Genomic DNA, 11,142 nt, shown 5'->3' on the forward strand with positions numbered 1-11,142 from the left:
ACAGGATGCTAGGGAGTGGGTAGGGAATACATGTTCTGTGGTCAGCAAGGTTTGGGGAATGCTGCTCTGACAAAGTTGAGTGGCTTCTCTATAAGACTTCTTATAAAACCTTTAAAGCAGGCACCCCCAGCCCGCGGGCCATGGATGGATCTGTGGCCTGTTAGGAACCAGGCTGCACAGCAGGAGGTGAGCAGCGGGAGCCAGCATTATTGCGTGAGCTCTGCCTCCTGTCAGATCAGCGGGGGCATTAGATCCTCATAGGCCGTGAACCCTGTTGTGAACTGCGCATGTGAGGGATTTAGGTAGTGCTCTCCTCAGGAGAATCTAATGCCTGATCTGAAGTGGAGCAGTTTCATCTGAAACCATCCTCCTGACCCCCATCTGTGGAAAAATTGTCTTCCATGTAAACGGTCCCTGGTGCCAAAAAGGCTGGGAACCGCTGCTTTAAAAGATGTGCATTGTGAATCTCCAAGAAAGAAAACAGGGCATGCCCCATATCCCAGACTTCTTTGACCTTTATTCATGGAGCATTTTGCAAGACCTGCCCCTAGAATGCACTTGGGGACTGCTGCATGTGTTCTCAGTTTGTAGACGGATCTGCACCCTCTCTAGTTTGACAGCTGCCATCCAAGACCCCCATTCACTAACAGAGGTCAAATAGGGAATTGTGGTAAATGATATGTAAATAACCCACTGCCACTGGAGAGTTTCCAGCCTCAGCATTAGCTCTGATGAGCCCTTGACTTTGCAGGCTGCAAAGGGGAGTGGCAGCTGAAGAACCCCAAGTAGTAGGCCGAGTGACCCAAATTTCTTTGGTCTCAAAATGTCCCTTAGGATTTAGATGTGAACCCACTTAAAGAGGCTGTTTGGGGAACTTGCAACATGACCATCCAAAGTGGAAAGATCGAATTGGGGAGGAGATGAAAAGCAATCGTGGTCCCCACTCTGTCCCCCAGGGCCTCTCTGCCGCTCAGCTCTGGAGACTCACAGCACCACCTCTTGGACTAATGCAAGGCTGCAGCCTAAACAACTCAGCTGATCTTTCTCTGAGCTTTCTGTCTTTCCACTTACTCTGCTGGGGTAGAGTGGTGGAGGGGTGGGGATGGTGGTAGAGGGGCAATAATTACATTTTATTTATTAAAGTTTCACCATGCAGCTCATGCTGGACTAGAGCAAATAGAGAGTAGTCAATAGGGGGCTTCCTTCAAGCAGAGTGGTTGATGATAGGGTGGCTCAGCTCCAGGAAAGCGGGCTGTGTCACTGCAGGGCTGGCACATAGCAGAGATGGGGAGAGGTCTGCCTTCCCTCCCTTCCTGCAGAAAATTGCCCCCACAGCGCCTCCTTTTGGATAAGGCACAAAAGACCCTTTCTTAAAGTTGCTGGTGTTCTGGGGCAAGGGATGAAACATCCTGGAGAAGCATACAAGCTAATATTAGTCATTAGCCAGACATCCATAGTCCCCTAACAAAACGGATAGGCTGTGACAATGAGGGGAGCAAGAGCTCGGGATCCTGACCCCAGCTAGATTGAAGCCTGCCATGGGGCCTAGGGCAGGCAGGAAGCCACCCGCAGACAGGGGAAGGAGAGAATGTAAAAGACCAGGGTGGAGAAAGGGGCCAGCCCCAGCATCTCCAGGCTCCAACCCCACCATCTGTTTCACCAGACTCATACATTTAATTTTATGGTTTTAGGATTTGCAATAAAGCAAGCCTGTCTTAATAGTCATCATTCCTCCATGAGGTTATGCACAGCACCTACCAGTGGTGGCTTAGGCAGTATCCCTCACGGTGCCCTGGATGGCCAAGCCAGCTGGGCTCTGGCCCAGCTGAGCCCGAGCAGGTCCTCTCATGTCTGTCGGATGCGGAGGCATCCCAGTCAACAGTCATGGGAACCCGTGGGGCTCTTGGGCTAGAAGGATTTTGAAAACCACCATCTGGCAGTTTACAAAGCTTCATCACATCCATTATCTCACCCCATATTCACAGTAAATGTCTGGAATTGTAATAGATGAACAAAATTTGGTGCAGAGTGATCGAGATTTGCTCAGGGTCACACGGCCAGCAACTGGCCACAGAGTCTTTTTACTCAAAAGTCCAGGGCCTTGTGGCCTGCCCAAGGGCTCTTGGGTTAAATGCTGCCTTCCAGCTACAGCACCACCTTGGGCATGAGGGGACGGGAGCTGAGGGAAGCTGCCCTGTGGCATGGTGAGCCCAGGCTGCCCTGGATGGCAGGGGGCTCTCTCTCTCTGAGTCCTTCAGAGTGCTCTCCTCCTGATGAGCTCTCAGATATTATAATATCCTCAGGAATTATGTAGGCAGAAGATTTTTCTAGCCTGTTAAAATTTCCACTTTTTAAAAAACAAAATTTTCTGATTATAATACAGAGAAGAGAGTAGCAGTACCTCTATTCTGGGATGCACACTGTGAACATTCTGATATATAATCTCCGAGAAATTTTTCTGTGAGCAAAGATTCTTAAAAAAATACTGAACTGACTGGGTTCAGACTTGGGCTATGCTGCTAATTAGCTGTGTGACCTTGGGCAAGTTACTTAACCAGTCTGAGCTTCAGTTTCCTCATGTGTGACATGAGCATAAAGGTAGTTCCTACCTTAGAAGTGTGAGGATTAAATGAATTATTAGTGAACAGGGTTTGGATTGGTGCTCAGTGTTAGCTATTATTGTTATTGTCATTAGTATTTTTGAGTGCTTACTCTGTGCCAGGGGTCAGGCCAGGCTCTTCACAGGGACTGTATCATTTAATGCACTCATCAACTCCCTGAGGTCCATATTATAGTTATCTGCCATTTACAGTTGAGGATTCTGGAGGCTCAGAGGGGTGAGGGAACTTGCATAAGGTCACATAGCAAGAAAGTGGCAGAGCCAGGATTTGAATCCGTGTCTGACTCCAGAGCCTGCCCTCTTTATCAGCAGTCTGACCTGCCCTTATTAAATCTATTTCCTGTGCAAGGCAGCATGCAGGGGATATCCACATTGGTTCTCCCATGTGGTTATAAGACATCCTGAGGACTTAATCTCCATCCCTGCCGCGAGGCTTCTGGGGAACCTCCCTAAGAAGGGAAGCCGCTTAGCAGACAGGAAGGACCTGACTCCAGGTCTCCAGACTCTGCTGACCCCAGCTCCCTCTGTCCCCAGGACATCGAGAAGACCATGAGCACGGCTCTGCACGAGTTGCGGGAACTCGAGAGGCAGAACACGGTCAAGCAGGCGCCAGATGTGGTGCTGGACACCCTGGAGCCCCTGAAGAACCCGCCAGGCCCCATCAGCTCGGAGCCTGCCAGTCCCCTTCACACCATCGTCATCCGCGACCCCGATGCCGCCATGCGCCGCAGCAGCAGCTCCTCCACCGAGATGATGACCACCTTCAAGCCAGCCCTGTCCGCCCGCCTGGCTGGCGCCCAGCTCCGCCCGCCCCCCATGCGGCCTGTGCGGCCGGTGGTCCAGCACCGGTCCAGCAGCAGCAGCAGCTCGGGCGTGGGCAGCCCGGCCGTGACGCCCACCGAGAAGATGTTCCCCAACAGCTCAGCGGACAAGTCGGGCACCATGTGACCTGCAGGATGGGCTGCACCGCCATGGCCCACTGTGGCTCACCGCAGCCCAGGGTGGCTTTGGTGGCTTCCACGTGCTTCCCAGTGACCCTGGCCTTGGAGGGCAGAGGTCAGTCTGGGAGGGTGTGTCTGTGCAGAGCTGAGGCCCAGGCGCTGGCTGCAGCTCACGTCCAGCCTTGGGAATCCCATGGACCTCTCGCGTGTCAACAGACGACCAGAGGAGTGCTGGAGCTCGAGCAGCCCCAACCACAGCATTTCCTAACATGGAGGCAAAATACCACATGGCTTCTCCCGCATATCATCACTGGAAACTTCCTCTCTCGACATTCTCTCTACATACGTATATGTGTGTGTATATCGATGTGTGCATATATACACATGTATATGTATGTATGTGTCTGTAGGTGTGTGTATATATATATATTTATGCATCATATACATATACTAGATCTGGACACACACATACTAAGTGTATATAGTATCTCCTTTTTCTTTTTATGAAACTTAGATTTACCTCAGACCCATGCCACCAAACATCTCCCACCGAGTTATTTGGTGGGATTTGCAGGGACTTTTCTGGGAGAACTTAAAGGCCCATAGTAACTGCGAATGAAGCAATATACCACTAACCTGCAGAAAAACACAAACAAAAACAGACTCCCACTGTCTCCAGAAGTCGTGGCCTTCCAGAACAGTCTGCCCCTCAAGGAAGGGTGGGGCAGGCGGTACCCCCAAGCAGGCTGCTCCCAGAGGTGGGGAACCCTTCATAGGAAATCCCCACCCCCGTCCACCCCAGAGACCCTGCCCTTCCACCCGGAGGCCAAAGGCCAACTGTACTCCCGAAGGCACGGGAGAAAGTTGGCGAGAAGACCCCTGACTACCACATCCTTGTGTTTGCGTGTAGAGACAGGGGATAGTGAGAACCTAAGCCCCATCGTAGCACAGTATTACATGTGGTTGGGAAAAAGGGAAAAATAAAAATACAGTGGTGTGGAATACTTCAAAACCTAGAAACGCTGTAGGAATAAATCTGTGGTAACTATAGAGGTTTAACTTATATCATTTTCAAACTAATTTTTTCTTTTCCTGGTTCTACTAATTATACTGTGTCAGATTTGGAACTAAACAGGCAAGGAGGCTTTGAGTCACATCGTTTTCATTTTAAATCAGGCTGTGATGCACTGTGGCTGGTGCCGTCTTGCATGAAACGCATGAGCTGTGAGCGCCCAGTTCAGACTGGGGCCAGGGATGGGCAGTCCTTGGCACTTTCTGTCCTAGAGGACACTGTCAGTTGAGTTAATACAAGTGACATAGCTTCCCTTCCCTCCCCCTTCACCCACTCCCTCCAGAACATTTAGTGTAGATGAAAATGTGGTGATAGAAATGGGTGCATGATCTTCATGTGTAACAGCAAGGCCTTTGCCTCTTGGCCGAGTAAAGCCCTTCCAGGTCGCTCTCCTTTGATTCCATTTTACCTCCTCTTCTGATCACTTCCAGAGATGAGCTGTTTCTGGATAATGGCACACAGGCAAATCTGTGTGCCCTGTGGACCACTGTTACTTACCCTCTCCTTCGAGACCCAGGGGCTTTTCCCTACTGTTCCCACGCTTCCTCTCTCTCGAGGCCACTGAAGTTTGGAGTCAAAAGACCCAGAGTCTAAGTCCCAGCCCCGAGCACTTAGGAGCCTTCTGACTTAGGGTTTGTCACTCCACCTCATTAAGCCTGACTTTTCTGCTCCATAAAATAGGGTAATAAAGGTCAAACATCAGTGAGCAAGCTGTGTACACTGGAAAACATTGAATCAATACAATGCTCTTGTAATTATCATTAGTAAGGTAAGTCTTAGATCAGAACCCTCCAGCCCTTCTTTTTGAAACCTCCCAATGGCATTTCAGAAGTGAGCAGTGGAATTTTCTTGCCATGTTAACAAGAGCCCTGGATTCCATCATTAACATTTCAGCCCATTGGATGAAGTGGTGCCCTCTCCTCTGGCCCCCCACAAAAAGGTAAATACACCCAAAGGGAGGGACCTAGTTAAGTCACTGGCATCTAGATGAGTTAGGAGGGTAAAGCCACTACCTTGTCTGAAGGACTGGACTTGACACCCCACAGTGGAAGGGAGCATCAGGAAAGAAACAAAAGGATCTCAGGGAGAGGCCAGTGTCCAACTTGACCTCCCTTGTTTGGCCTAGAATGAACCCTTCTCTTTAACTCCTGGATATGAAAGGCCATCTGCCTTGGAGCACAGAAAGATATTGCCATTTTACAGCTTAAGAGAGTAAGGCCTTGGGCTGTGCTGTGACCTGCCCAAGATTTGACACTGGCTAAGAGCAGAGGCTGTGTCAGGCTCTTAAAGTCCTGTGTTTGCATGCTGGACTCTATACTGTCCAGCCAGGACACAAGACTTCTGATTTCTACCCTCAAGATACTCCCAGATCCTAAATCCAGTAGCCTCCCAGGCAAAATATAGCAATCTGCCACAACTGCCAGATGAAAAGCAACAATCAGGGTAGAAAATCTGTTGCCTGATATACATAACACCAATCAGACCATGTGGATTTTTCTCTGAATTGATTGATGTTGTTTTTTTCTTACTGAAAATTGACCTGCCTTTCACTGAATTTTCTGAGGGCAGAGTCTTAGCTGTTTTCTTTAAGCACCTACTTTTTTTTTTTCCATTGGGAAATGGCTGATGAGTTCACATTTAGGGATGTACACACACAGATGGCAGACGTCTCCCCACTCATCCAGCCCCAAATCTGAGCCTTGACGCAGGCCAAGTGGAAAAATACTTTCCCGCCCCCCTCCCCTGTTCCCACTTCCTCATCTGGCACTATGCATGTCTCACTCACCCTCCACAGCACTCAGTCCCATCAACGTTCACTGAACATTGGCTTTCCCTTTCTGACTCCTGCCTGTTTCAGTCCACTATATATTGCTGTATTTGCTTAAATGCTGGAAAGTAACTGTTAAAATGTGAAATTGTAATTTTTAAAAAGGCTACAATTAAATTTTAGCCAATGCCACTCACCAAATCTTTGCACCTAGTAGATAGATCAATGTAAAAACAAATACCTAACTGTACAGTGAGTGTGGGGGAAATGTAGTAACCTAGTTAGTAGTCTTCAATATAACCAATTGTACAAGGGGAACTGGTGTTTACCTACTTGTTCATCACCATTATTGAAAGCCGTACTGATCAGTTAGTTGACAACGGGCATTTTTTTTTCTTTGCTTCATGGAATGATTTCTTTTCTTAACCTTTGACTTATCCTGAGGTCAAGCCTTTTGTCTTTATGTATAACCGATGTTCAGTCTATTTTAGGAATGAACCAGCAAGTTGTTCATTTAAAACTGACCAAAGACAATTAATTCCTGGTCTAGTTTCCTGGGCCTTGTGGCTCAGCTGCCGCTAAAGAGCTTTTTGGATAAAATTGAGAACAAGCTGTGCTTCCTACCCCAGTCTCCCCCTCCCCTTTTATTCCCTTTTCCTCTTAAAGAGCTGCTCTGAGCTGTGGGATTCTATGAAAAATTCTTGCCTTTCCTTGTTTCAGTGCTAACGATTTCTCACCTTGAAGCGCCTTTTGAACCCCGGACAGAGTGCACAATTGGAGGGAATTGCGAGCTTGGGAATTAGACTTTGGAGTCTTTTCTCTGAAGTCACCAGGCCAGGGGTCAGGAGAGAGATGGATTCCCAAGGGATGAAAGGTTTCTATTCAATGAAGAAATCGGAGTGGGAAGAGACACAGGGAAATTGAGCCATATTTTGGCTATCAGCTGGAACCAGCAGTTCAGAGATCTGCCTTATAAACACTTAAAACTGGTTTTTGGTACACAGAGAGGAGCCAGCGTGGGAAGGGGCCTTTATGTGGGGCTCTCTTCTCTGTTGGAGTCCCTTGGAGTGCCTTGTTGGGTATATTTCTTTGTCATTCAGGAGGCACGAATGTGGCGGACTTCTCGTGACCTGGTCGTGATGTGGCACTCAGTGCATGTACACAGCTAATGGAAAAACACGAGGACTCGGGTAATGGTTCTTCCTCTCAGTCTTTCTATTCCTAACTTTTCACACATCCAGATGGTTCCACACTAGTGCAAATGCCTCATTCTCCTGAGAAACCCAGAAAGAAGAGTGGCTGGCTCACAACCATGGGGTTAGCCCCTGCTGGGCTGGGAGTGGGGGTGGCGGCCAGGAGGAAAGGCAGAAAGGGGTGAGCCGAGGTGTTGCCTAGCTGATTTTCTGCTGTGCAGAGCTAATGCTGACATTTCATGTCAACTTCCCCGGTTCTCTGGGGTCTCCTCTCCTCTGAGCAGCCACATAGAACATTCCCCACATATCCAAAGCTGCCCAGGGGAGCCGAGAGAAGGGACTTTGCTGTCAGGTCCAAGCCCTCCTGACCTCCCTGAGATTGATCTACCAGTGTCCTGCTGTCCCTCTGGGACTGGCCACATGGCCATCGCTGCCCCTTGTTGACACCTCCTTTCTGTGTGAACTGTCCCCGGCAAATAACAAAGCTGTTCCTTGAACCAGAACAACCAGAGTGCACTTTTCCTTCCTTAGACGGAAGTAGATCCTGGCTAGGGTTTCTGCCCAGACCCTTGTTCCCGGCAGTGTGACTGTTTACATGGTTTGGCAATAGGTTTGATTCTGATTGCTTCAGAGTGGCTGGTCTATTTTGTTTCCTTTGGTTTCCTTCCTCCCCAAATTGTGACAGGAAAAACAAACCAAAACCACCCTAGGAAATTGCTGGTTGCCTGTCCCCACGTGATGATAAATGTTGCCCTCTTCTGGATATCGTTTCTCTACCTTATGACCAAACGCCCGTCCTATAGAGTGTCTGATTGGATCCTCTTTCGCGTATTCTGATGGTGCCTGCTGGTTTGACGTGGAGCTATCCTGTGAAATAAAACAGCTTAACTTTTCTCAAACATGCTCCAGTGGTTTTTGAAAGGGAGAGGTGGCACATCAGGGGTGCAGAGGTCCTGGGGGGAGTCCCCATCCTCCAGTCCACACTGTCTGCCTGCTTCCCCCAGGAACCACCTTTGAAATGTCCATTAGCTCAGATCCAACAAGATGAAGGTAAGGTTACAAGGAGGACCACTTCCATTGTAGAGCTAACTGAAGAAGGTAACTAACTGTAGGATGACTGCTGGGGAAAGAGGGTTTGGAAATGTCAAAGCAAAGGCAAGTTGGGAGTAGTAGCTGTCATCTGCAGAAAGTGTCTTCAAAAGTTAAAGATAAATTATCAGAGGCCACTGGGTACTGATACCTCAAGGCACATGCAACATTTTGATGTTCATTGTCTACAAACATCATACAACCTCTTGGACTTTTGTTTTTACCTGTGTGTGTTTGTGAACTGTTTATTGACCACTTATTTCTGTCCCAGCCACTAGATTAAACCTTTTACCTATATTTTCTCATTTAATTCTCAATATACCATTGAAGGTAAGTATCGTTATTATACTCTGTCCTGCAGATGAGGAAACTGAGGCTCTGAGAGGCTAAACACCTTGCCCAAGGTTAGGCTAGGAAGTAGAGAAGCTAGAATTTGAATTCAGTCTGCCTAACTCCAAAGCCATGCTCTTTATAAGTTTGTCATACTGCCTCTCATTTGAGCATTGTACTCATTACAGCAGGATTAGGGGCAGGATTTCATGATGAAGGTAGCCTGCTGCTTGCTGCAGTCAAGAAATACTCCAGGGCCTTTATATCCCACCAAGACTTTGCATCAGGGAAGAATACAAGTTGCCCAAAGGAGATTGTGGGGCTGCCCATGAAAAATAATAAATGGTGATGGTTTTCAGTCTCTCTTTCTGATTAAACCTCTGCTGGATCTTCATGGAAGGGCCTCTTTGCAGCCTCAGTGACTCATTCCCACCAAAATCGCTCATCACTCAATGATGGTCTCTTTTTAATTCCAGACTCCTCTGCTATGAAAATGTCTTAGTCTATTTTCTGTTGCTGTAACAGAATAGAACAGACTGGGTAATTCATAAAGAAAAACAGCTTATTTGGCTCATGGTTCTGGAGGCTGGAAAGTCCAAGAACATGACACTAGCATCTGGCTAGGGTCATTTCATGGTGGAAGGCAGAAGGGCAAAAGAGACAGTGTGAGGGGCAGACTCTTTTATAACCTTCTCTCATGATAACAATCCCACACCCATGGCAATGACATCAATTGATTCATGAAGGTGGAGCCCTCATGAACCAGTCACCTCTTATTAGGTGCCCTCTCCCAAGATTATTGCATTGGGTATTAAATTTCCAACACATAAATTTGGGGGACATATTCAAACTACTAACCTTCTAAGAGGCTAAACTTTGTATGTGTTCCATAATCTGTTTACTTGCTCATAGCAACAGTACACATTTGAAAGCTTCAAATCAGGAGCCTCTCATTCATTCAACAAGCATGTATGAAGCAACTTTTTATGCAACTTGCCTGAAGTTAGCTGCTGGGGACACAGAATGATGAGCCCCAGTTCCTTTCCTCAAGTTGCATACAGTCTAATTGCACAAAATGATCACTCTAGAATTCTAAGATTGACTTTGACTCAATGATAAATAGAACAGTGTCTCTAACCCACAGAGGCACAAAGGGCAGATTTTAGCTACTTGACTATTTTGTCAGCCACAAAGCATAGACCATTGCGGGATTGTCCATTGCACATCTGTTTAGAAATTTTTTGTTTGCAAATGACGAACTATTCAACCCAAACAGCCCTAAGCAAAAGAGAATTTATTGGCTCACATGGGTGGCAACTCCAGGGTACAAATGGCTTCAAACCTAGGATGATGTGAGGATGTGAGTGTTGTCTCTGGGGTGCAGTTCTCTTCTTTCAGGTTGTCTCTGCTCAGCTCTCTGGGTTGACTTTATGCTCAGACAGCTTGTCTGCTATTTTGTGGTTGCCCAGTGGCTGCTGAAGCTTCCACTACCTGTACCTCCTCAGCTTCAGTAGTCTTGGGTCTGATTCTCACTGACCAGAATTAAGCCACAGGTTTATCCCGAAAGCAGACCAAGGGGATGGAATAGACAAATGGCCTAAGCAACCTGTATTTTCAAGGGTGGTGTCAACCCCACCGAGACTTTGCATCAGGGAAGAATACAAGTTGCCCAAAGCAGATTGTGGGGCTGCCCATGAAAAATAATAAAATGGTGATGGTTTTCAGTCTCTCAGTCTTAGGGTAGTTAGCTATGCAGCAATAGCTAACTGATGATACACTAGAAAAATGCTCACGCAAATATGTAGAATTTTGTCCTTGTCCATGGACTCTACATTAACTTCACAATAATGAAGTTAACATCCATCAATTGCATTCTGTATGTTGACACATTACCAAGCACTTCACATGCCTTGCCTCATTGAATTCTTACAAACAACTTGTGGGGGTAGATTCTGCTAGCACCCCCAGTTAATAAATGAGAAGACTGACCCTCAGGGAGTTTAAAATGCAGGGACTTAAAGCACTTTCAGGCCAGCAAGAATTCCGTGGCCCCCAAATGCCTAGCTGCAGGGAGGTCTGCTTGCCTTGACAACCACCTTAGCAGTAAGGTCTATCCCAGCTTCTCTCAG

General features: G+C 47.5%; 1 protein-coding gene across 4 annotated transcripts in view; it reads left to right on the forward strand.

The window, feature by feature from the left end:
• The window catches only part of SRGAP3 (SLIT-ROBO Rho GTPase activating protein 3), a 276,271-nt gene extending 267,778 nt beyond the window's left edge, over positions 1-8,493 (forward strand). For 3 of the 4 annotated variants that reach the window (XM_030801815.1, XM_030801816.1, XM_030801817.1), the window contains one exon: positions 3,155-8,493. In XM_030801815.1, coding sequence (XP_030657675.1) covers positions 3,155-3,568 — 414 coding nt within the window. In that variant the 3' untranslated portion in view covers positions 3,569-8,493. The remainder of the gene's footprint in view (positions 1-3,154) is intronic. The other variant, XM_030801818.1, reaches the window with a different exon arrangement.
• The last annotated feature ends 2,649 nt before the right edge of the window (positions 8,494-11,142 follow it).

Source organism: Nomascus leucogenys, chromosome 21 (assembly GCF_006542625.1).
Source record: "Nomascus leucogenys isolate Asia chromosome 21, Asia_NLE_v1, whole genome shotgun sequence".
Classification (NCBI taxonomy): domain Eukaryota; kingdom Metazoa; phylum Chordata; class Mammalia; order Primates; family Hylobatidae; genus Nomascus; species Nomascus leucogenys.